The sequence below is a fragment of the Macaca thibetana genome, chromosome 20 (genome assembly GCF_024542745.1).
Source record: "Macaca thibetana thibetana isolate TM-01 chromosome 20, ASM2454274v1, whole genome shotgun sequence".
NCBI lineage: Eukaryota > Metazoa > Chordata > Mammalia > Primates > Cercopithecidae > Macaca > Macaca thibetana.
The window spans coordinates 34,445,661-34,472,126 of NC_065597.1; the positions used below are offsets into that span (position 1 = coordinate 34,445,661).

The window sequence follows — 26,466 nt, forward strand, 5'->3', positions numbered from 1 at the left end:
CCAAGAGTTCAAGACCAGCCTGATTGACATGGTGAAACCCTGTCTCTACTAAAAATGCAAAAAAATTAGCCGGGTATGGTGGCAGGCGCCTGTAATCCTAGCTGCTTAGGAGGCTGAGGCAGGAGAATCACTTGAACCTGGGAGGTGGAGGTTGCAGTGAGCCGAAATCCAGCCATTGCACTCTGAGAGTTCTTCCAGCTCTGGCCTGCAGGGTGCAGGGGTCTAGACCCCAACCGTCGCTGGCCTTTGCTACCTTAGGAGCTTCTCCTTGCCTCCCTCCCTTTTTAAATCATCCTCCACCGGGTGGATTCAGAGGACAATTTTCCAGGAAGAACTCAGACTGGGCCACCCCTAGAACTCTGGGTCTTAGGCAGTTGTTCAAAGGATCCTCCTCGGCATCAGGACAGGATATGAGCCCATTTGCGACCGAAGAGACCCTAGAGTCACAGGGAAGCCAGTTCACTGGTTTTATCAACCTTTTTATCGCTGTTCTTGTTTTAGTCCTGCCCCTACTGGAAAGTAGACTTGCGTTCTATCATCTGCCCTGCAATGAGTTGACTGGCCACAAGGGGGCAGAAGGAGGCAACAGTCGGGCCTGGAAATTGCCCTTCTAACCGCAGCCCTGCCAAACAATGCCGGCCACGAGGTCCTCGGAAGAGAAGGACCCATGCCCCTGCCGCCAAACTGTGTTCAGAGAGAAGCCACGGCCCCATCGCTGGTTGGGAGAGTGAGAGAGAAGTAGAAGGGAAGGCCCTGACTCCTCTGTGCTCAGCCCGTAGCTGGGCATGGGCAGGGGTCTGGGGGTGGGGTGTCCTGAGCCTCTAGTCCCCATCTTTTTGAGCACAGGGGTGCGGGGTCCCCGGAGTGGCTCACGGGGCTCTCAACCTAATGGAGGAGCTGGGACTGACACACACACACACACACACACACACACACACACACACACACACACACACACGAACCAATGAGAGAACCACGCGGAGCAGGGGGTCGGCTTCCGGGCAGTCGCTAAGAACTGGGGGAGCGAGTCGGTGGGCAGATGTGCTGGGCCGGCTTCCTGCAGGCTGGGCGCAGCTGAGCTAGTGGGGAGGTCAGCCCGGGCAGGTGGGGATCACACTTCAGTCAGGAGGAATCACAGGGCTGCGTGGTGCCCGCCTGCCTGGGGCTGGAGGGGGCTAGGAAGGTAGCTGCAGGCGGAGGACCCAGGGCCCCCGAAAGGACCCAGGACCCACAGATCCCCCTCGCTCTGAAGCTGGTCTGGAGTTTGAGCAGGGAGAGGGAGCCAGGGCCAGGAGGAGCCGGGCCAACGGGCCTGCAGTGAGTGCAGGGGGAGGCAGAGACAGGGCTGCAAGGTCCCGCCACCCTCGGCCAGGGGGCTCCCCAGCACTGGGCAGAGCTGTGGCCTGCGGCAGGCTCCTGGCCAGTCTGTGAAATTGACTCCAGCACCTTGGGGAAGCTTGTCCTCAACTCCACGTGGAGCAAGAACAGGAGCTGGGCTAGGGGGAAACCGGGAGACCTCGGGGTGGGTGGGGACAGAATTCAGCCACCGCCTCCCAGGACCCCACCAGCCCCGCCCCTGCCGGGGCCTCTCACCAGGGCCTCCCCTCACTGGTGCGTGGTCTGCGGAAGCCACGTGCCCCTCTCAGCTTCAGTCTCCCTTTCCAACCTGCACAGGGCAGAACCAGATGTTCTCTGAGAACCCTCCCAGAGTGACAGGCTGGAGTGGAAGCGCGTCTTGCACTGTGGGGATGAACACGCTGACACAGACTGAGGAGAAAGAATTTAATCTGGGCCCTTTGTGCCCATGGCTCCAGTTCAGACAAGGGGATGGGATCTCCCTCACTGTGGCGCTTCTTTGTCCTTGGAAGGCCTCCCCTGGACCCAAGTGCTCAGGGTTGGGGCGGTGAACACCAACGGTGGAGGTCCCAGGTGGTCCCGGGAGACAGTCAGGGGTCTGAGGTGAGGAGGCTTCAAGACCTCTAGAGGCTTTGCAGGTATTTAAGTGCCTTCTTCACTTTCTTGTCGTTGGGGTCCGAACAGATGGCCTTGTTCTGGACAGTTACAAAACTACACAGAAGGAGGACGTTACCAGGGGTGGCAGAGGGGGAAGGGCCCCCAGAGTCCCTGGAACGGCCCCGCCCTGTGCTGACCAGGATTCCAAGGCTCCAAGAGGGGCAAGAAGTTGCTGCAGTCACACAGGGCATTGGAGGCAGATCTGGGACTTCAGGCTCTGTCCTGAGTGACATCAACCCTCCCAGACAGCCAGGGCTGCAGGACCTTGTGCCCACCCCTCAGCCTGCCCATGCCCCCAGGCGGCCTAGAGCCTGGGACGTGGAAACTGCAGGCAGGGCTTAGGCCCAGGCCAGGGGAGGTGACCACATTGCCCCTGACCAGCTGTGTGACCTGGGGGTGTTCATCGCTTCCGGGGCCTCGATTTCACCACAAATCAAGGAACAGGTTGGACCTCATGGCCTGCAGCCGTTTTGGGTCCCACAGCATGGGGAACATGAACTGCCCCAAGGAGCCTGCAGAGGTCGGGGGGAAGGCCCCACTGTCTCTTCCCTGCTCCCCAGTGGCCGTCCCGGGAGCTCCTGGGAGCACTTGTCCCCAAGCTTGGCCCCGAGGAGCAGGGGTAGGGCTGGGGGGGACTTACACAATGGCATCCCTGGAACAGTCCTCGGATGTCTGGTACCACGTCTTCAGCTTTCTAAGGGGAATGGCTCCCTTGAAGTACTTCAGGCAGCACTCCCGGCCCACGTTGGTCCCTCGAGCTGCAGGGAGAGGAGCGGGGCAGGGGTGTCTGTGAGTATCTGGGTGTGGGTTGCGGGGTCTCCTGGAGGCTGTTCATGGAAGATCTGCATGTGCATGTTCATGTGTGCACCTGTGTGTGGTGACTGCGTGTGCATCGCTGCCTATGTGTATGTGTGTCTGTGTGTTACCGTGCACAAGTGTGTGTAAGGCCTCTGTGTATGCTGTGGGGGTCCCGTGTGTTTGTGGGTATGCATGTCTGTGTGTGTCTGTGGGGGATCCTGTGTGTCCTGTGAGTGCCTACGTGTGTGTGTCTTGTGCGTCCCTGTATGTCTACACCTGGCAACCTTATTTCATCTTCCCTTTGCCAACCTAATATAAGAATCTATTTTTCAGGCTGAGCGCTGAGGCTCATGCCTGTAATCCCAGCACTTTGGGAGGCCGAAGTGGGTGCATTGCCTGAGGTCAGGAGTTCGAGACCAGCCTGACCAACATGGTGAAAATCCATTGGTGGCCTGGTGGCTGGGCCCCTGAATTACCAGCTACTCGGGAGGCTGAGGTAGGATTATTGCTTGAACCCGGGAGGCAGAGGTTGCAGTGAGCTGAGATTGCACCATTGCACTCCAGCTTGGACAACATAGCGAGACTCCATCTCAGAAAAAAAGAATCTTTTTTTACATGCTTTTGGAACCAATTATCCTATCTTTATGCTGATTCCCTCATTGTGCATAAAACCTGTTAATAAAACAGAGGCTAATAAATAATTTTGAGAATTGTTCATTTTCCATTGCACAACTACAGCCACAGACCCCACCTTGCAGCCATTGCAGCCACTGTGCTCGCTTTGGACCTCACCAAGCCCACCCACAAGAGCTGAGTCATCATCAACATTTTTCTCTGCTTATTTCCCTCAAAATCCTAGTGCTGTGGGCTTCTCATGTCTTTTGTGGGAGTAGGTGGGGTGTAAATAATACACAAATGTGTGTGTTGCTTCATGCCCCTAACTCCTGTCCTCCCGGTGCGCACCCCTGGCCACCTGTCTCCTGCTCTCACCTGCATGGATGTGCTGCAGAGAAGCCCCCAGGAGGAGGATGACCAGGGCCAGCATCTTCAGTGGGGCCATGGTGCCAGGAGCCCAGGAGGGAGTCTCTCTGTGTGCGGGTCCCTCTGCTTAGGGAGACACCCTGGTGAGAGTCGAGGGTGGCTGTGACCTATTTAACCTCTTTGAGGGTCTTGCCCCGCCTTCTGTCACCTCCTCACATCCTTCCCTAGACCAGCGAAGTTCGAAGAATTTGAGATGATTCAGAAGAAGTCCAGCTCTTGGAATATTTGTGGATTTCCAGAGAAGGGGCACTCAACTGCAGATGGAGGTGGGGTACATGTATCTGGAGCCCATGGCAGTGACATACTTCTCCTTTCAAAGGGGACATTTCTTGGTTCCTCTATTAGAATTGAAAAGCCTCCATGCACAGCTGGGTTCATCTCTCTGGCTGGAGAGCGTCCTTCATGCGTGGTGGCTTGAGTGGGGGGTAGACGGGGGTGTTGGGGAGTCAACCAGGCAGAAACCAAGCGGAGCTCTTCTGGACCATGAGTGAGCTTCAGGGTGCTGTCGGGGCCACCACGGCTGCCAGGCACGGGCACATGGGCATCACTCTGCAGGGAGGTCCATCTGCCTCCGAGAGGCTGAGGCCCAGCCAGGGTACAGAGCAGCTTTGGCTGGTGTCCCATCCCAGGCGAGGCCCTGACCGCAGGAGGCAAGAGCCCGGTGGCGCTTCGATCACCATTCAGTCCAAATAGCTCAGGAAACCACATTCCCCTAAATGGGATGCCTTACCCTAAGATACAGAACAGAACGAAGGGCTCAGTGGGAGATGCTGCTTCTCGCTTCTAGCAGAGCTGTGTCCCGGAGTCAGTACTAGACGCCTGGTCAGGGTCCAGCCTGAGTCAGGCCCTGAGCTGACTTTCCAGGCACCCCAGCTCATTGCAGGGCAGATGACAGAACACGAGTCCACTTTCCAGTAGGGTCAGGAATAAAACAAGAATTGCAATCATAAGGAGGTTGATAAAGTTGGTGAACTGGCTTCTCTGTGACTCTAGGGTCTCAGCCCCAGGTCACAGCATCCCTGCAAGTGGGTCAGTCCCCTGACCACCTGAGGAAATTGCCAGTCGCCCTGTTGGGGCTCGAAGGAGCCCGAGCACGGGCATCCCTTCAGTAGGATGAGAGTCCCATGGCCTTCAGGTGGGCAGCACCAGGGAAGGGCGGCTCCAGGCAGGGCAGCACCTGGACTCTGATTGTGACATGGGGGACCTCGGCCTGGCTTCACCCTGTCCCTGCATGACCAGGGCCAACTCAAAATGATAGCACTGCCCCTCCAAAACAAGGATAGGTGCCTTCCACCCTCTCACAGTCCACCCTGTGTTAATCACTGTATCTTTACAAAGTTTTTCACTAACTGTCATGATAACAGCAACAGCCGCTACTTGTCGTGAGGTTTTTTGTTTCTTGGTTTTAGATTCTGGGGACCTGTGGAAACCCCACGCTCCCGGAGCATCGCTCAGAGCTAACCTCATCAGTCCTCAGGTGGAAGGGCGGGGATCCTATGAGAGGAAACCAGACAGAGACCCTCAACCTCGGAGGAGCCCCAGGCGCTCCTCTCCCCACCCCTCAACAAGGGAGGCCTGGCTGCTTCCGTACCTGGGAGGGGGGCTTCCCTGCTCATGGAGGAATCTTTCTGTGGGCGGGATCCTCTGTGTGACCTCGGGCAGCTCTCAGACCCTCTCTGGACCTCAATCTCATCACCTGTAGAAGGAAGTTTGGTCTGTCCCACAGAGCCCTGCCAAAACGGTAGATCTCAGGAAGATGGAGACCCCCTTGGCGGGCCTCGCACCAACATTTCTCTGCTTCTCTGGAGGTCGCATCAGCTACCAGAGACCCTGACCCTGCCCCCTCCTCAAGCCACAGCCCAGATGGGTTCTTTGCCCCCAGCCACGCCTCCTGCGCCCAGGGCTGGCTTCCATTTGCACATGCAGAGGAGCGGGAGGGGAGGCTGCTTTTCCTGCCTGGGCACCTCCTTGGTGCCAACATCCCAGAGAAGGGGAGGAGCAGCCTCAGAGTAGCTCCCTGCAGAGTCCCCCTGCAAAGGAGGCCGCGCTGGGCAGGGGAAGGTGTGCAGGCACAGGGCAGCCCTGACCTGGCGACAGAGCCTGAGCCCAGAGGTGTAGGGCCGGGCCTGGGTCCTGGGAACAGGCAGGAAGGGGCACCTCTGCTGACCACCCCTCCTGCCCTCGCTGCCCTCTGTGTGCTCTGCCCTGTGGCTTCTGCCTGCCCTATTGTGGGAACTCCACCTGCCACAGAAGCCGCTACATGCTCTTCTGTGCTACACAACTGCAAGGGACAGCTGTGACCCAGCGAGCACCCTGATTAATGATGAAGTGACTGCAGTCCCTGCTGCTGGGGAAACTCCCTGGTGGGTTCTGAGTTTTCTTCGCTTTCCCGCAGACTCAGAGCTTTCTCCAGAAGGACCCAAATTCCCCTGTTTGTTCTGGGGAACAGATCATGAAAGTAGCAGTGGAAGGTTCTGGACTAGGAAGGTTCTGGTTCAGTTCAAGGCTGGTGCAGGCTGCCTGGCTGGCAGGGGCAGCTGGCCTCTCGGGGCTGTGCTGGGGGCTGCAGGGCGGACAGAGGCCAGACCCTGCTGTTGTGGGGTTTCACAGTGGGTAGGGGTGGGGGAACAGGGCCTGACCCCTTATAGGGACATGCAGGTGAGATTAAAGGGCTTCGGGGCACAGATTGGGGAGAGGCTGCTTCTGGCCAGAATTCATGGAAGGCTGCCTGAAAGAGGTGGCTATAGGGCATAGGGCTAGGTTTTGTAGATAAGATTCATACTGAGGCCGGGTGCAGTGGTTCACACCTGTAATCCCAGCACTTTGGGAGGCCGAGGCGGGCGGATCACGAGGTCAGGAGATCGAGACCATCCTGGCTAACAGGGTGAAACCCCATCTCTACTAAAAAATACAAAAAAATTAGCCAGGCATGGTGGCGGGCACCTGTAGTCCCAGCTACTCAGGAGGCTGAGGCAGGGGAATGGCGTGAACCCGGGAAGCGGAGCTTGCAGTGAGCCGAGATTGCACCACTGCACTCCAGCCTGGGCGACAGAGCAAGACTCCGTTTAAAAAAAAAAAAAAGATTCATACTGAGATTGGAAGAAAGGGCATTGCACAGGGTGCACGGTTTAGGCAAAGGTGCAGAGAGGGAAATGTGCAGATATAAATTAGGGCAACAACAGCTGGGCATGGTGGCTCATGCCTGTAATCCCAGCACTTTGGGAGGCCGAGGCGGGCAGATCATGAGGTCAGGAGATCGAGACCATCCTGGCTAACATGGTGAAACCCCATCTCTACTAAAAATACAAAAAATTAGCTGGACTTGGTGGCGGGCGCCTGTAGTCCCAGCTGCTGGGGAGGCTGAGGCAGGAGAATGGCGTGAACCTGGGAGGTGGAGCTTGCAGTGAGCCGAGATCACACCATTGCACTCCAGCCTGGGTGACAGAGCAAGACTCCGTCTCAAAAAAAAAAAAAAGGGCAACAGCATGAAACCCCGGCACGGGGCACAGGCTAAATGCAAGACTGAGAGCCAGTCACACGAGGACAGGCTGTGTCTGCCTTGCCCCGCGCTGTGGGCATCCCCAGGGCCAAGCATGGTGCCTGGCATGCAGTGAACCTTCAGCGTTCGAGTAAACACAGGACTGACCGAGTAAGCACAGGACTGAAGGAAGGGCAGGTGAGATGGATGCAAAGGGCCCAGTGTGCCTCCGTCTTCTTTGGGAGGTGGCCGGGACCAGGGACATTTTTGTGGTGGTTTCCTTACCAGGGGTTAACCGAGTTTATTCCTCCTCAGTTGTCCCAGGCTGTGAGATGGATGCCAAGGGACCTTCCAGACAAAATATCCCGAATCTGGGCCTATGTGAAGCATCTTGAGAGATCCTTATGCTGCTGTGAGGACTCTAGGACCTGGAGGTCTGTCAGGGCAATCAGGAATGCTCCCTGGAGGAGGTGGCAGTGAGGCAGAGCTTTGTGGAGGGGCAGCAGGGGAGACAGTGCTGTGGCCAGGGGAAGGGAAAGGGCCATGGCAGGGAAGCAGGCCAGACACTGTTAGGCCTATTAGGAGAGTGTGAAGGGGAATTGGATCTGAGTGGGAGGAACGGCCATGGTAACTCCTTGTCTCAACGCCTCTGACTAAAGTGGGCAGGCACACCACCCAGGAATCTGCCGTGCTTGCCCCAGGGGCTGCTGCAACAGCCCACTCCGCTTTGGCCAGAGGGCACTGGAACAGGCAGATATGTGGTCCTTCTCCCTGAAAGACAGGGAAGGAACGTTCCTGCCCCAGGCTCTGCCCAGGCTCCCGCAGAAGCCTGTCCCCAAGGCAGTGGGTGGAACGAGGATGCTCTCAGTCACAGAGCATCCAAGCAGCTGGGGCGGCGGCTCTTCATCATCTTCAATTGCATTTGACAGCTGTGGCTGACCGGGGTTGGGCAACAAGGCAGAAGTGTCATCCCCGTCACACCAGTGTCACCTGAGGCTCATCAGGGCAGTGACTTGCCTAGGGTCTCCTGGAGCAGCTCAGTAAGGATTGAGCATTTGTTTACTCATCTCCATCACTGACAGCTGAAACTGGATTCATCCTGCCCTACCCAGGGGGCCGGGAATCAGGGATCAGGGCCAGTCCAGCTGAGATGTAAGGGTCCCAACTGGTATTTCCACCCCTGGCCCCAAAATAGGTCCCATTCCCCTGTCCCAAAGACTTGACGTGCCCGTTGATGTGTCTGTCGTTCCTGATGGGGTGTCCTCTTGGTTCCTCAGGTCGGAAATCCAAGGGTCATCTCTGTCCCTGGGCTCTCCCTCACTGCCCACATCCAGTCCATCAGCGAAGTGTGTTAGTTGGCTACCTGGATGTGTCCTGAATTCGTCTCCTGCTCCCCCTCCATCTCTCTGCTGGACCACAGCCGTGAACTCATGCCCCATCTTCCAGGCCTTCTGGGTCCAGTCCATCTTCCTCTCAAAAGCCCAGTGATCTCCAAAACACGAGTCTGAGCAAGGCTCTCCCCTCTCGAAATCCTTCAATGCCTCCCCATTACCCTCAGGACGAAGCCCACATTTCTGCCTACTTCTCCAGGCTCAGCTTTTTCCTCCAGCTCCACCACCCACCACATCACTTTGTCCCAGCCACATGGACCTTCTTTCAGTTCCTTGAAAATGCCAGGCCCTTACTGATGCCCAAGCCTTTGTACAGGCTGTTCTTCCTGTCTGGAACATTCTCTCCTGCTCCCCCATCTCACTTCCTTTTACTCCTACCCTCATTTCAGAGGGCAGCTTGAACCCTCACTCCCTTCCTTCCTCTATGTCCCCAGAGTTCATTGACTTCCCTCTTCATGGCTGTCTTTATATTTTATTGTGATTGCTAATTTATTCGTTGGGACTCACACAAAAGACTGTAAAATCTTTGAAGGATCTCTTTTATGTTCCAACTTATCCCTCCAGGACTTAGCACCTTAGTGGGTGCTCAATAAAATATGTTTATTAGGCCAGTGTGGTGGCTCACACCTGTAATTCCAATACTTTGGGAGGCAGAGGCAGCTGGATCACTTGAGCCCAGGAGTTCAAGACAAGCCTGGGCAACATGGTGAAACCCTGTCTCTACAAAAAAATACAAAAAAAATGACCGGGCACAGTGGCTCACGCCTGTAATCCCAGCACTTTGGGAGGCCAAGGCAGGTGGATCACGAGGTCAAGAGATCGAGACTTTCCTGGCCAACATGGTGAAACCCCGTCTCTACTAAATATACAAAAAAAAAAAAAAAAAAATTAGCTGAGTGTGGTGGAGTGTGCCTGTAGTCCCAGCTACTTGGGAGGCTGAGGCAGGAGAATCGCTTGAACCCAGGAGGTGGAGATTGCAGTGAGCCAAGATCACACCACTGCACTCCATTCTGGGCAACACAGCGAGACTCCGTCTCAAAAAAAAAAAAAAAAAAAAAAGTAGCCAGGTGTTACAGTGTGCACCTGTCCCAGCTACTCTGGAGGCTGAGTAGGGAGGATCACCTACATCAGGAAGGTTGAGGCTGCAGTGAGCCATGATTGCACCACTGCATTCCAGCCTGGGAGGCAGAGTGAGACCCTGTCTCAAAATATATATATATATGTTTACTGAACGTATAAATAGGTGAGTGGTTGTATGGATGGGTGAATGAATGAATGGGTGAATGGATATAGAAGGGAAAAATGAGTGAACGGATGGATGGTGGATAGATGATGGATGGATGTGTGGATGGGTGATGGATGGATGAGTGGCTGGAAGGTGGATGAAAGAATGGATGGATGGATGGATGGTAGATAAATGGATGGGTGGATGTGTGGATGGATGATGGATAGATGGATGGGTGGATGGATGGTGAAAGAATAAATAGATGGATGGGTAGATGAATGGATGGATAGATGGATGGATGAATGGATGGATAGATGGAAGGGTAGATGAATGGATAAATGGATGGGTAGGTGGATGGATGGCAGATGGATGTGTGGATGGATGGTAAAAGAATATATAGATGGATGGATGGGTAAATGGATGGATGGATAGATGGATGGATGAATGGATGGATAGATGAATGGATGAATGAATGGGTGGATGGATGGATGGATGGATGGATGATGGATCGATGGAAGGATGGATGAATGAACTGACAGATGATAGATGGATGGATGCATGAAACTGGATGGGTAAGCAGATGGATGGACAGATGGATAGGTGGGTGTATGTATAGATGTACAGATAGATGGATGTGTGGTTGGATGGGTGAATAGAAGGATGGGTACATGGCTTGATAGATGATGAATGGATATATACATGCATGGATGCATGGACAGATGGATGGTCACTTAGAGATTCTGAACTACAACATGGGCCCAACTTACATTCTATCCCAGGGCCTCCTTCATCCCAGGGCAAATTGTTTTTAAACCAGTGTGTCCCGTCATTTCATGAGACACACCCAAATCCTTCTGTCGTGGATAAAGCAGAGGAATCTAACCAAGGATACCCTGATTCCTCCTCCATCTAGTTTACAACTTCCTTATGGTTGTGGCCATTTTCTGCCAAACCTACATTGCTTCAACTGTGGCTTGAATCTCAACCTTAATCATCCCAGAGGGGCCTCCTTCCCGCAGTTGAGCCGCCATCTTCTAGCTCTTTACTGTCTCCCATCCCATGACACCCTTTCCCTCTGCTGACAACATGATCCTGTCTCTCCACTTCCATAAAGATCTCCCCTTGACCTCAACACCCCCGCATGTTGCCCTCCCATTTCTCCTTTCATTCATGACCAAACTGCTCCGATGTGTGGTCTGTACTTCCCTCTACCATTTCCTCTCTGCCCACTTGTGATTTAATTAATCCTCAGCAATGTGGCTTCCAGCTCTGATGCTCTAGGAAAGGGTGCTCTCTCTGAGCCTCTCGATCCCCTCCAGCCACCCCCTGAACTTCCCATCGCCTTACATTGGGCAGTGTGGGGCAGTGGTTACCAGCAGAGGCTCTGGAATCATTACCGACAGCCCTGGGTCCCAGTCCCTCTGCTACTTGTTCCTGGTTGTGTGACCAACAGCAATTTTATGAACCTCACTTTTCTCATCTGTGAAATGGGTGTGATGATAGACACTCCCTCATGGTATGGCCTGGAAAACTGACTGAGATGAAGTCTGTAAAGTTCCTGGTCTCCAACTGGCTCAGAGAATCTCCTTGTCATCCCTGGGAACCTACCTCCCTTCTTGATGCTCCTCCCACTGGGATTTGGGACACGGTTCTTCCCTGGGCTCCCCGTGAGCTCCTCTTCTCAGAAATGTCCCTGAGCTCTCACTACAGGCTGGGGTGGGTGGCAGGGGTGGTCTCAGCAGTTAAGTCTATTAGTTTACTTTGTCCTCACAACAGCTTCAGGGGTAAGAACTATTATTTTTTACAGATGAGAAAATTAGGAACTGACCAGAGTAGTTTAAACAACTGGTCCACTGTAATCCCAGCACTTTGGGAGGCTGAGGTGGGAGGATCGCTTGAGCCCAGGAGCTTGAGACCAGCATGGGCAACATAGTAAGACTCTGTCTCCACACACACAAAAAATGAAAATTAGCCCAACACGGTGGTGCATGACTGAGCCATGACTGTGGCGCTGCGCTCCAGTCTGGGCAAAAGAGCAAGATTCCATTTCCAAAAAAAAAAAAAAAAAATCTACTTCATGAGCACAGAGCTAGCTGGTGGCAGGAGCAAGCCTGGGCCTCTGTCCTAGACTTTGTTTTTGCCTCAAGCAACCTTCTCTTCCTCCCTGACATCATCTACCCCAGATCTCTTACATCTGGATAAATACTTGTTCATCTGTCTCCAGCCCTGACCAGTAACCAATGAGACACGCCCACCTGGACGCTGCCCATTCCTGCCCATCTTTCTGTGGCACCCCTCAGCTCTCTCTGCCTTGCAGCCTGGCCAGCTCTGTGCAGTCTGTCCCCCACACTAACCTGTGGGCTGCTGGGAAGCAGAAATCTGTCCTGCTATGGTTCATTCAGCCCCAAGTACCAGAAGTGTAAAACCGAGTTCCCTCTCACACCAGCCTCCCTTTTATCTGTTCAAGCCAGCATTGTTTCCCACCCCCCCGTCTGCCCCCAGTATGAAACTTTGCCCTTGACTCATTCCTCGCCTCCATCCCCCACATTACATCAGGCAGAGACTCCGCTCAGCGCTGTCTTCAGTGGGAGCTTGGCTTCCTCGCTTCCTTCTCATCTCCACTGGCTCAGCCCTCATCCTTCACACCCAGAGAGTCTCAACAACTTCTGGGACTGTTTCCTCCTCTCTGGTCTCTCCTGACACCTCCCTCATCAGCTGTATGCCCATATGTGATGGATCTTTCACAAGGGCTGCCCTAACCATATAGTGTCCCCTTCCTCCAAAACCATCAATGGCTCCCTGCTTCCTTCCCCATCCAGTCAAAATTTTTCAGGCCAATCTTGAAGCTGTACCTTCCATCTAGCCCCTCCTTCCTATTCAGTCTCATCTCACTGCTCCCCAACATTCAGCTTCCTTGAGGGCCAGTGCGTCCCCTCACTTTGTGACTTGATTTGCTGCTTCCAAACTCCTGTCCCCTTCTTGTATGGATTATCTTCCCTTGATCCAAAGACCATCCACCTCTCATCTAAGACATGCCATGAAAGATCCAGTGAGGGGGCCACCTCACAGTGGAGGGGTTAGGAGCAAAGACTCTAGGTCAGGACACCTGGTTTTGAATTCCGCTCTCCCATCAGCAGGTGGTGACACTGAGCTCAAAGTCACTTCTCTCTGAGCCTCAGTTTCTACAGCTGCAAAATGAAAATAATAACAATAATTACATTAGAAGGCTTTGGTTTGCATCAACTGCCTTACTGCATATATCTGGCAAATAGTACACGTTTCTGACTTTAAATATCATCTATATGCTAACCACTCCCAAGTTTCTCTCGCAAACTCCAGCCTCCTTCTACGTCCAGCTGCCTACTCGCCATGCCAAATAGGCAGCTCCAACCCCCTAAGTCCGAAGCTGAATTCCTGATTCCCACCCACCCCTACACCTGCTCTCTCCTCCTTCTCTGCCAGCCCCTTCCTTCCGGTTACTAGGGCCAGAAACCTGGACGCTATCCCTGACGCCTCTTCCTCTCGCCCCCAACTTCCCATCTGTTGGGTGAGCTCATGTCTCTGCTTTCCAAATACACCCAGAAACCAGCATCTCTGCCTGGCTTCCTACAACTGCCTTCTTGGTGCTCTCCCTGTCGCCCTCTACAGTGTGTTCTCAGCACAGCAGCAGAGGGACCATGAATCTCCTGTGTTCAGAACGTCCCCAAGGCTCTCCACCTCACCCAGAGGACAAGTCCAAGACCCTCTGACAGCCTGGAATGTTCTGACCCTCCACTGCCTGGAATGTTCTGTCCCCAGATACCTGCAGGACTCACTCCTTCACGTTTTTCAAATCTTTGTTTAGGCTGGGCGTGGTGGCTCACGCCTGTAATCCCAGCACTTTGGGACACAGAGGCAGGTGGATAACTTGAAGTCAGGAGTTCGAGACCAGCCTGGCCAACATGGTGAAATCCCATCTCTACTAAAAATACAAAAATTAGCTGAGTATGGTGGCAGGTGCCTGTAGTCCCAGGTACTTGGGAGGTTGAGGCAGGAGAATCGCTTGAGCCCAGGAGGCAGAGGCCACTACACTCTAGCCTGAGCAACAGAGCAAGACTCTGTCTCAAAAAAAAAAAAAAAAAATATATATATATATATATATATTTGTTTAGATTACATCTTTCAGTGAAGTCTACCCTATTTCAAATTGCATGCCACCCCCATCTCTTCCTCTGCTCTTTTTTTTTTCTTTTTTGCTGAAATGCTTATATCCTCTGACATGCTAGACCATTCGCTTACTTATGTCTGCTATTTGCTGTCTGTCTCCCACCTGTACCCCCACCCCCGTCCTACTGGGATGTAAATGGCATGGGACAGAGGCCTCTGTTTCTTTTCTTTAGTGGAGTATATCTCGGCACATGGTAGGCCGTCAATATATTGGATTAAGTGAGTGAATGGATAAATGGCTGGTGTTGTTCCTGAAGCAGAATGCAGAATCCCATTGGTAAGAGAGTACTCACTCTTACCAACGGACTTGTCTCAATGTCTCTCTGATGCCTGGGCTCCAGGACTTCTGGGCTTCAACTCAAGCCTTGTAAATAAGTGCATTTTATTCATTGCTAGAGTCTGACTCTCTTTCCAAGGAACATCTGTCCCTGTTTCCAAGCTGCTTCAAAGGTAGGTCTATGGTTCCCTGACGACATTGGGAAAATTCGAGGTTCACCCCTCAGGGTACAGTCACAGAAGTCACTGAGAACTCAGAAGTCCTCTGCTTCTATCCTGGCTAGCTGCCCGCAGTGGGGGTGGAGGATTGTCCTGCCAGACTCGACTGTCTGGGCACCCGAGGAAGATCTGTTCAGCACCAGGGTCAGTGACAAGCACCCAGCATCCTGAGAAGAAGCTTCGCACCCTTTCCAAAAAGCCTGGTGGATCTGGCCTCTTTGAAAGGCCTTGGGAATCTCAACCACTGCAAAGGCCAGCAGGGAACGAGGTCACGTCTCAATAGTATTTGGGGATTTGACACATGGCACAGTGCCACCTGGGTCATGGCTCTCCCCAGTGGGGGCTGAGGGTATCGGGAAGGGATGTGGCCACTTCTGAGCAGGCCCCAGACCGGGGAAGCAGGAGTCCCTAGAGAGTCCTTTGCAGGGAGGAACCACCACCTCAGCTGCCCTCTGAGCTGTGTCTGTCCCTCCGCACAGTGGGGCTTTCACCTCAACCACACTTGGCTAACGATAGGGTCCGCCTTCCTTTCTGCCTTGCCTGGGCTCTGCCCTCTCAGCTTATGGGTGACTGGGCTCTCTCCACTGTCTCAGGTTGAGTTCATTAAGGATGTGCTCCCTGGGGAAGTAGTGGGAAAGTGGAGGAGTAAAGACACAGAAGGGGTGAAAGCCCAGCAAGGGTGTGACCTCAGGTGACGTCCCCGGCGGGCAGCTTCAGCCAGATTCCTCGGAGGGGCCCGGGAGAGTGATTGAAAGTAAAATCAACCAAAAGGAGTGGGGCCTGGGTAGGGCACCAGCGTTGCTAACCACACTCCTGTACCCACCAACAGGTTAACAGATGTATTACCACGTCACTGAGCCCCGCTTTCCTCCCCTAATCACAGCCTCTATGCACTAGAGGAACAGAATTTGGCAGCCATTAGTCCCACGCATTTCTTCACATCTCACTAACTCATGTGTGTATGTCCTTAAGCAAAATATATACCATTGTTCATGCACACTTCCTTCCTTCCTTCTTTTTTTTTTTTTTTTTTTTTTTTTTTTTACAGACGGAGTCTCGCACTGTTTCCCAGGCTGGACTGCAGTGGCGCGATCTTGGCTTGCTACAACCTCTACCTCTAGGGTTCAAGCGACTCTCCCACCTCAGCCTCCTGAGTAGCTGGGATTACAGGGGCACACTGCCATGCCCAGCTAATTTTTGTATTTTTAGTAGAGATAGGGTTCCATCATGTTGGCCAGGCTGGTCTCAAACTGCTGACCTCAGGTGATCCTCCTGCCTTAGCCTCCCAAAGTGTTGGGATTATAGGCATGAGCCACCACGCCGGGCCTGTTCATGCTCATTTCTAAGCTTTATATCGACACCATCATCTTATATCTATATTTCCACATCTTGCGGCATTACACCTGACAGTGTCATTTGTGTTGATACAGGCCAAATGTATAGTTCTTTCTTTTCATCATTGTATGCTATTCTACACACCAACTATACCACAATTTACAAAAAAAAAGAAGAAGAAGGATCTCTGAAGTGAGGTTGTCTGCTGGCTTAGTTACTAATTGTGTGACTTTGGGTTTCTTTTTTTTTTGAGATGGGGTCTCGCTCTTGTCGCCCAGGCTGGAGTGCAATGGTGCGGTCTTGACTCACTGCAACCTCTGCCTCCAAGATCAAGTGATTCTCCTGCCTCAGCCTCCCAAGTAGCTGGGATTACAGGAACACGCCACCACACATGGCTGATTTTTGTATTTTTAGTAGAGACAGGGTGTCCCCATGTTGGCCAGGCTGGTCTGGAACTCTTGGCCTCAGGTGATCCACCTGCCTCAGCCTCCCAAAGTGCTGGGATTACAGGCGTGAGCCACGGTGCCCGGCTTGGGTAAATTTCTGAATCTCTCTGTGCCTTTGCTCTCCCATCTGGAAAATGGGGCTCAGATGGAAACAGGCCAATACTCCCATACACTGTTCTTTGGACAAACATAGAAATTGACCCTTCTGGTCTTAAAGCTTGAAACTTATATTTGTTTTATCTGAGTTCCTCCCTCAAGTAGTGACCCGTTGGGTCTCTCAATAAAAAAAAAAGGTATCAAAGAACTGAAACCCACCAGCTCACTGTACCAGATTCCAGACTCCCTCATTCACCATGATTGCTTCCTTGCCCCGGTCTAGTTCCTGTTCTCTTATACATTGTTACATTTGTTCTCTGCTGTATAAACCCCTGGTTTTAGTCAGTCAGGGAGATGGATTTCAGACTGAGTTCCCATCTGCTGGTTGCAGCATTTGATTAAAGTCTTCCTTGGCAATACTTGGTGTCTCAGCGATTGGCTTTCTGGGCAGGGAGCAGCAGGACCTACCGCACACCTGGTGTTTTGGTAACACTATGAGCATGAGCTCATCTTTGAGCTGTGACAGGGATGACAGTGAGAAAACCCATCCAAAGGCTCACAGGGATGTCATGCGGACAGTGAACCTCATGAGAAGAAGGTCTGTGTCGGGTCAGGCACAGTGGCTCACGCCTGTAATCCCAACAGTTGGGGAGGCCAAGGCGGGCCTGCCATCTTTAAGAGCTATAGCGCTCACTGCGAAGGTTGGCGGCTTCATTCTTGAAGTCAGTGAGACCATGCACCCATCGGCAGGAGCCGGAGTGGTCTAGACACACTGACAGTCCAGAGCTTCTAGATTCTCCCTCGCCTCCTCACTCCTCTGGGGAGATTCGGTGACAAGCAGGGTGTGACCCAGTCCAGGCTTCCTGGAGATTCTGGCCATGCCTGGGGACAATGTCTTGGCCAGGATGTGCTGGTGATTGCATAACCACGGGACCGGCTCAAACCAATTAACCATTGCTTAAGTTGTTACAGATAGCATGGAGCCAAAACTGCGTGTCATGTAGCCTGACTGGGTGCAGAGAAAACTTCCACCTCCTGATCGTTAGCACCACCAGTGTGGCAACCAGCTGCATCGGCATCCCTGGGACTAGTTAGCAGTGCCCTAAAAACTTGACCTACCCAGGAATCCGGGAGGCAGATTTGAGTGTTGTCTTCTGTCTTGCCAGGTGACTTGGAATAAAGCTTTTTCTTTTCAAAAAAGTGGTGCTATAATATTGGCTTGTACTCATGCCAAGCAGCAAGTCCATTACTCGGTAGCATTTGGAGGATTCAAGGGGCTCAGGAGTGACTTGAACACATCACAGATGATCACTTTTAGTCTCTGACAGTCCTTTGAGGGAGTAAAATATTTCCCACCGGGAAATTCCTTGAAATGCAGCGCCCTACAAGGACAAAGTGGGCTTTCCATCAGTTGGAAAGGGGCATGGCACAAGGAGTGTCAAAGGACACAGATGGGTGGGCTCTGGCCTTTCCCCTCTTTACCCTTTCCAGGACCTGCAGCGGTCACTGGGTCACAAAGGGGAACGGGACACATCCATGCCTTCCCTCACAGATCTTACAGAAACACAGCAGGGCAAGCAGATATAGCCAGGTCATGTGAGGGTTATGAGGGAAGACCCCAGGGACCATGAATCCCCCAGCAGGAAACCTTCCTGAAACTCAGAAGTCAGGGAAGGTCTCCTGGAAGAGGTGACATCCAAGCTGAGAGAAAGGATGAATAGAAGTTGGCCAGGGGAATAGTGAAGAGGTAAGTTCTCTCAGACAGAGAGAAGACTGACTTGAAATATAAAGAAAATCAGCTGGGTGCTGTGGCTGGTACCTGCAATCCCAGCACTTTGGGAGGCCAAGGTGGGTAGGTCACCTGAGGTCAAGAGTGTGAGACCAGCCTGACCAATATGGTGAAACCCTGTCTCTACTAAATACAAAAAATTAGCCAGGTATGGTGGCACACGCCTGTAGTCCCAGTTACTTGGAAGGCTGAGGCAGGAGAATTGTTAGAACCCAGAAGGCAGAGGTTGCAGTGAGCCAAGATTGTGCCATTGCACTCTAGCCTGTGCAACAAGAGCAAAAACTGTTTCAAAAAAAAAAAAAAACTTTAAGAATCTGCACTTTGGAAGGCAGGTGGATCACCCGAGATCAGGAGTTCGAGACCAGCCTGGCCAACATGGTGAAACCCCATCTCTACTAAAAATACAAACAAACAAACAAAAAACACAAAAAAATTAGGTGAGTGTGGTGGTGTATGCCTGTAAACTCAGCTACTCAGGAGGCTGAGGCAGGAGAATCACTTGAACCTAGGAGGCGGAGGTTGCAGTGAGCCAAGATTGTGCCACTGCACTCCATCCTGGGTGATAGAGCAAGACTCCATCTCAAAAAAAAAAAAAAAAAAAAAAAAAAGTCTGTGGACAAAAGTGCTGGGAGACGGTGAGAAGGATGGGAGCTGGCAGTAGGAGGATGAGGGAAAAGCCAGCTGACCTGTGGAAATCCTCCAGGGAACCCAAGACACAGAAACTGCCCTTGCTGGTCCCTAGAGCTGTGCCTAAACACCTGATTCCTGTGCCTGCAGGCCCAGTTTACCCTGGTTTGGCTTCTGGGCTTAGGAGTGCTTGCAAAACTGGCAGACCCAGATCAGCTGGCGACGAGGTGAGGCTGGATAATGTTACTGTTCTTTTCCCTATTTACTTCCTTGTCTGCTGAAGCATATCTGTATTAGTCAGGGTTCTCTAGAGGGACAGAACTAGTAAGATAGATGTATATATATAAAGGGAAATTTATTAAGGAGTATTGACTCACATGATCACAAGGTGACATCCCACAATAAGCTGTCTGCAAGCTGAGGAGCAAGGAAGCCATCCTGAGTCCCAAAGCTGAAGAACTTGGAGTCTGATGTTCGAGGGCAGGAAGCATCCAGCACGGGAGAAAGATGTAGGCTGGGAGGCTAAGCCAGTCTAGTCTTTCCATGTTCTTCTGCCTGCTTTTATTCTAGCTGTGCTGGCAGCTGATTAGATTGTGTCCACCCAGACTGAGGGTGGGTCTGCCTCTTCCAGTCCACTGATTCAATTGTTGATCTCCTTTGGCAACACCCTCAGGGACACACCTAGGAATAATACTTTGCATCCTTCAATCCAATCAAGTTGACACTCATCATTAACCATCACAACATCCGAGACATTAAAACTCTCGAGCACCAATGTATTTCAGAGAAACTGTAAAGAGTTTCCTCTTTCCAACTCCACTCAGTGAGAATTTCAGATAAATCCATAGACACCATAGACAGTGGCCCGTGCTGAGGGTGACCTCCCCGCATCTGCAAAAAGGGTGAATGAAGAGATGAAGAGGAGAGCCAGCTAAAAGCGTATTGATGCCCAGGCTGGAGTGCAGCAGCATGATCATGGCTCATTGTAGCCTCAACCTCCCAAGCTCAAGCTATCCCCTTACCTCAGTAGCTGGAGCTACAGGTGCATGCCACCACACTCATTTTGTTTGTTTGTTTTGTTTCTTTGTTTTTTGTTTTCTTGTAGAGACAGGCTCTCCCTATGTTGCCCAGGCTACTGTCCACTCATGGACTCAAGTAATCCTCCTGCCTCAGTCTCCCAGAGCACTGGGTGTGAGCCACCTACACCCAACTTGTTTTCAAGCTTTTTTTTTCCTTTCATTTTTTTTTTTTAATCCCTGTAGCTGGAACAGGACTACAGATGCACACCGCCACATCCAGCTAATTTTTGTGTTTGTAGTAGAGACAGGGTCTCCCCACATTGCCCAAGCTGGTTACAAATTCCTGGGATCAAGCGATCCACCTGTCTCAGCCACTCAAAGTGCTGGGATTACAGGTGTGAGCTACTGCGCCTGGTGTTTTCAAGTTTTTAATAGCATCATGCAGATTACTGACAAGTCGTGCCTATTGAGTCCAAGCAATCATATTTTTTCTTCCTGGATGCTGTATCCATCAGAATGGGCTAGGATATGCTGCAATAACAAATATCCTCAAACTGTCTGTGGCTTAAACTGCAAAGGTTTTATTTCTTCCTCACACTGCGTGACATAGATTAGCTGAGGCTCTTTTCGTGGCTGGAGGCTCTGAGTCACACTCACTCTGGAGCCCAGCCATTTTCTGGAGTGTTGCCAGATGCCATGCTGGAGGTACTGAAAGCTCTGATAGGTCTTCCACCAGCAATTAAATGCTTGAAGCTTGTGTGACACACGCTGCTTCCACTCCCAGCTCACTGGCCAGAACTGGTCATTTGACCCCCACCAAAACCCCAAAAGGCTCAGGAAGAGCAGTCCCCTCTCAGGAGGCAGCAAGCCAGAAATATTCAGGAAACTGAGTACTCCAGTCACCAAGTTCTTGAAAGCAAACAGCCTTTCCTTTCTGTCCCAAGTCAGCTTGCTAGTCAACAATTAATTAGTGGAGATTTGTGCATTTTGACCTTGCCAAGTAGCTCAGCCTATTTTCTGTTGCTTAACTTAATACCACAGACTGGGCAATTTATGGAGAAAGGAAATTTGTTTCTTACAGTTCTGCAGGCTAGAGAGCACAAGGTTAAGGGGCTGCATCCGGTGAGAACCATCTTGCTGATGGGGCCTCTGCAGAGAGTCCCAAGGTAGGGCAGGGTATCACATGGTGAGGGGCCTCACAAGAGACAGCCAAACTGGTTTTTATAATAGACATACTCTTGTAATAACTAACCCACTCCCTCAATAACCCATTAATCCATGAATGGATTAATTCACTAATGAGGGCAGAGTTCTCATGATCCAATCACCTTCGAAAGATCCCACCTCTCAACACTGCCGCTGTCGGAGACGAAGTTCCCAACACACAAACTTTTGGGAGTCATATTCAAACAAGAGCACCAAGTTCAAAAGTAATTTAGAAAAGTTACATCAACTTGAAGAGCATCTATGGGCTTAGGGAAAAATTATGCAAATTACAGACGATTATTTTTAATTAATCAATTTATGTATTTATTTTTAGAAACAGGGTCTTGCTGTGCCACCCAGGCTGAAGTGCAGTGGTGCAATCATAGCTCACTGTAACCTCGAACTCCTGGCTCAAGCAATCCTCCTGCCTCAGCATCCTGAATAGTTGGGAATACAGATGTGTGCCACCATGCCCGGCTGATTTTTTATTTTTTGTATATATAGGATATCACTATGCTGCCCAGGCTGATCTCAAACTCCCGACCTCAAGTAATCCTCCTGCCTCGGCCTCCCAAAGTGCTAGGATTAGAGGTGTGAACCACTGCACTCAGTCACAAATTATCCTGATCTCCTTAATGACACTATAATATTTCTTCAGCCTACTTTACTGAAAACCAAGAAGACTGCATTTCTTTATAGATATCTTATAATTCCATAGTCTTCTTTGGGTACCCAATAACAAAAGCAAATATAAATAGGCTATTTCAAACCCTTTGGAAGCATCTATTGCGTGATCATAGGTCTGTTTACTGAGAACTCGCTATGGGAATGTCATTTTTCTACGTGTTTAAGGATCATCTCATGATATCTTCACCCCTGAGATGAGTTGTTATTATTCCCATTTTACAACAGAGAAAACCAAGACCCAGAGAGGTTAAGTAACCTGCCCAAAGTCACGCAGCCAGAGAGTCCCATGTTATGCTTTGCTCCTGCATTGCTAGAAATTACTCATTGCAAATAATCCTATTCTGGCCTCTGGGGACAACAGGATCCCCTGAAGTTAAGAGAGGAGCATCTCTTCAAAACATGCGCTGCTCTGGAATTCTCCTGGGTTCAGAGGCACACTCCCCACCCCAATTTGGCACGATTAAAGAGATCCTGCATGGGTTTCAGCTGTTGAACTTTGCTGCCAGTTCAGGAAAGCCAGCCTGGCAGTAGATCTTTTCTTAAGTCTTTGCAGCTGAATCATTATTTATCCAGGAAAGCACATGACTGAGCAGAAAAGAACAGAGCATGGATGGTCTCCTGAGGGCTTATGTGCTTGTGTAAATCTGGGAGGAGCTGGGCATGTGCGCACACACAGACACACACATGCAGAGCACACACACATATACACACAGAACACACATATACGCACATATGCATAAACACACGCATATACAAACTACACACACTCATACAAACATACACTACACATATGCACAATGCACACACATGCACCGTACACATGTACACATGCATACACACACATAACACATGCACACATACACTACATGGATACACACATATATACTACATACACACATAATGCACACACGTACAGTACACACATACACATGTGTACACACATACACATAAACACATGCATACACACACTACACACATACACACAATGCACACACATGCATAGTACACACATACACACGTACACAAACACATATATACATACACTACACACATATACACACTACACATATATACAATGCACACATATGCACAGCACACAATACACTTACACACATATGCATAAACAAATGCATACATACACTACACACATGCAGACAATACACTTACACACATATACACATACTACACACATATACACAATGCACAGACACACTACACACATTCACGCAATACACATACACACATATACAAACATACCACATACATACACTGAACACATATACACACATACTACACACATACAATGCACACACACACACTACACACATACTACACATACTACACACATGCAATACACATACACGCATATACAAACGTATTACACATATACACACATACTACACACATACACATAATGCACACACACACACTACACACATACACACAATACACACACATACACCATGCCTTCCGGGCACCTGTTATTCAGCCTCAAGCTGGAAATTCCCGGCCATTCATTTCTGTGTTTTTCTGTCTGGCCTCACCCTTTTGGGGAATGTACAGAGGACACAGGGGACTCAAAGGCAAAGACCAGAGGGTGAGACGCTCAGGGCCTGAGAAACTTGGGGGGTGGGAGCCGGTGGTCCGGTGCAGTGGGCTCTAAAACGCTGGCCAGGCAATAAATCCCCTAATTTGGAGGCAGTGTAGGGTGGACTGAGGAAGCGGAGCAAGAAGGAGGCTGGGGCGGGGGTGGGAGGGTGGTGCAGCTTGAAGGGGCAACCCCCACGTCTGAAGCCTGAACTCAGCAGGTCAGAAGTGGGGGTCAGGAGCCTACACCTTTGAGACTCTGTGTCTCACAGTTTTCTCTGTAATGCTCAGGCTGAGTTCTGGAGAAAGACCCTGAGTTCTATCCCTGCTCTGCTGCTTACGAGCTGTGTCACCCTGAGCAAGTCACATGTCCTTTCAGAGCCTTTCTCTCTCTTTTCTTTTTCTTTTCTTTCTTTCTCTTTTTCTTTCCTTCTTTCTTTCTCTTTCTTTTCTCCTTCTTTCTTTCTTTTTTTTTTTTGAGATGGAGTCTTGCTCTGTTGCCCAAGCTAGAGTGCAATGGTGTGATCTTGGCTCACTGCAAGCTCCGTCTTCCAGGTTCACACCATTCTCCTGCCTCAGCTTCCTGAGTAGCTGGGACTACAGGCACCTGTCACCACACCTGGCTAATTTTTTATATTTTTAGTAGAGATGGGGTTTCACCGTGTTAGCCAGGATGGTCTCGATCTCCTGACCTTGTGATCCGCCCACCTCGGCCTCCCAAAGTGCTGGGAGCCACCAAGCCCGGCCTTTCTCTTTCTCTTTTTCTTTTCTTTCCTTTTCTTTCTTTCTTTCTTTTTCTTTTTCTTTTTTCTTTTCTTTTCTTTCTTTCTTTCTTTCTTTCTTTCTTTCTTTCTTTCTTTCTTTCTTTCTTTTTTTCTTTCTTTCTTTCCTACTTTCTTCTTTTCCTTTTCCTCTTCCTCTTCTCCTTCCTTTCTTTCTCTCTCTCTTTCTTTCTCTCTCTCTTTCCTTCCTTCCCCTCCCTCCCTCCCTCCCTCCCTCCCTCCTCCTTCCTTCCTTCCTTCCTTCCTTCCTTCCTTCCTTCCTTCCTTCCTTCCTTCCTTCCTTCCTTCCTTCCTTCCTTCCTTCCTTCCTTCCTTCCTTCCTTCCTCTCTCTCTCTCTACCTCTCCCGTTTCTTTTTTTGTTTTTTTGAGGCAGGGTCTTGCTCTTTTGTCCAGGCTGGAATGCACGGTCATGATCATGGCTCACTGCAGCCTCGACCTCCTGGGGCTCAGGTGATTCTCCCACCTCAGCCTCCCAAGTAACAGAGACTACCGGCGCACACCACTATACCCAGCTAATTTTGTATTTTCATAGAAATGGGGTTTCACCATGTTGCCCAGGCTGGTCTCTAATTTCAGGGCTTAAGTGATCTGCCCACCTCTGCCTCTCAAAGTGCTGGGACTATATGCTTGAGCCACCACACCCAACCTGAGAGTCTTGCTTTCATCATTAGTAAGATGAGGATCATTGTATATAAAGAATTTCACACATTGCCTGGCACATCGTAAACATTACATGAACAATGTCTACTATTATTTTATAACTAATGTTATATAGCAACACCCGTACACCCCCAGGGTGACAGTGGGCAGGTCTAGGCAGCAGCTGCCATTTGAGATAGAGCAGGCTTGGGGTCAGCAATTCCGTTTCCTACCATCCCCTCTACCTCCTGGATCCCCCAGACCTTGTGCCCACATCAGTTACCATTTATCATTGCCCTTCTCTTGTTTTTCTTATAGTGAGGATATTTCTCTCTGAGCCCAAGTCTCCATCAAAAGTAGGTCAAGGACTGGGCGTGATGGCTCATGCCTGTAATCCCAGCACTTTGAGAGGCTGAGGTGGGAGGATCACAAGGTCAGGAGATCGAGACCATCCTGGCTAACATGGTGAAACCCCATCTCTACTAAAAATACAAAAAAAAAAAAAAAAAACTGGGCATGGTGGCACGCGCCTGTAGTCCCAGCTACACAGCAGGCTGAGGCAGCAGAATTCCTTGAACCTGGGAGGTGGAGGTTGCAGTGAGCCAAGATCACCCACTGCACCCCAGCCTGGCTGGCAGAGTGAGATTCTGTCTCAAAAAACAAACAAACAAAAAAAATGGTCCCGTCCAAACTCTGCATTAATTGTGGGAATGGCTTCAGTTCACATTTAGCTCTGAAACTGAAAGAAAATAAAACTACACAAACACTCCAGGGTTCCTGGGGAGTTGCTCTGGACTGAGCCGGAATACAAATCTCTCCCACTCCTGCTTCTCATCCTGAGCCTGCTGAGAAGGCTGCAATCTTACCTAAGAATGTGATGAAAAGACAGAGACACATCTTTTCATTTAAAGCCTCTGTTGGTGTCTTGTGTGGCTGATGGGTGGTGTGCAGGGAGAGTTTGGGGCTGGAACCAGGCCTGCGGTGGAGCTCCTTCCTCAGAGTGGGAAGGGGCGAAAGCTAGACAAGCTTGGGTTTGGGGCAGAGCTGGGGAAGCTCACTGCAGAGGGGAGAGCCGGAATTGACAGCATTGCACAGAGGCAGATTGATTCCTGCAAGCTCGAATCTCTATGAGGTTTAGCAGGAGTGAAACAAGGGAAGCCAGCAGGGTATGAGAGAAGCCATGTGCCCATCATGGTCTGGCTTTCCTTGACCTACTTTTTTTGTTTGTTTGCTTGCTTTTTAGACGGAGTCTCGCTGTCGCCTGGGCTGGAGTGAGTATAGGGGGGCGATCTCAGCTCACTGCATCCTCCGTCTCACAGATTCAAGCCATTCTCCTGCCTCAGCTTCCCAAGTAGGTGGGATTACTGGGGTGTGCCACGACACCTGGCTAATTTTTGTAGTTTTAGTAGAGACAGGGTTTCACCATGTTGGCCAGGCTGGTCTCGAACTCCTGACTTCAAGTGCTCTGCCCACCTCGGCCTCTCAAAGTGCTGGGATCACAGGTGTGAGGCACCATGCCCGACCCTTGACCTACTTTTGATGGAGACTTGGGCTTATAGAAAAATATCCTCACTATAAGAAAAACAAGAGAAAGGCAATGATAAA

General features: G+C 50.9%; 4 protein-coding genes across 4 annotated transcripts in view; 1 reads left to right on the forward strand and 3 right to left on the reverse strand.

Annotated features, from left to right (window-relative positions):
- The window catches only part of POLR2C (RNA polymerase II subunit C), a 103,146-nt gene that overhangs the window by 53,517 nt on the left and 23,163 nt on the right, over positions 1-26,466 (reverse strand). The window lies entirely within an intron of this gene.
- Positions 1-26,466, forward strand: part of PLLP (plasmolipin) — a 194,887-nt gene that overhangs the window by 45,977 nt on the left and 122,444 nt on the right. The gene's annotated exons all lie outside the window — the stretch shown is intronic.
- COQ9 (coenzyme Q9) overlaps positions 1-26,466 on the reverse strand; it is a 292,337-nt gene that overhangs the window by 42,587 nt on the left and 223,284 nt on the right. The gene's annotated exons all lie outside the window — the stretch shown is intronic.
- Positions 1,778-3,921, reverse strand: CCL17 (C-C motif chemokine ligand 17). Its single transcript, XM_050773152.1, has 3 exons — positions 3,802-3,921; positions 2,654-2,771; positions 1,778-2,067 (listed from the first exon to the last, which is right to left on the reverse strand). The coding sequence occupies exons 1-3, from the start codon at positions 3,869-3,871 to the stop codon at positions 1,980-1,982; spliced, it is 276 nt and encodes a 91-aa protein (XP_050629109.1). The 5' UTR covers positions 3,872-3,921; the 3' UTR covers positions 1,778-1,979.

Bases quoted from the DNA above. Each gene is read 5' to 3' on its own strand.
- CCL17 (XM_050773152.1), bottom strand. From the start codon at position 3,871: ATGGCCCCACTGAAGATGCTGGCCCTGGTCATCCTCCTCCTGGGGGCT. The intron at 2,772-3,801 runs GTGAGAGCAGGA...CTCTCCCTGCAG, and splicing joins TCTGCAGCACATCCATGCAG to CTCGAGGGACCAACGTGGGC. The intron at 2,068-2,653 runs GTAAGTCCCCCC...CCTTCTGTGTAG, and splicing joins TGTTCCAGGGATGCCATTGT to TTTTGTAACTGTCCAGAACA.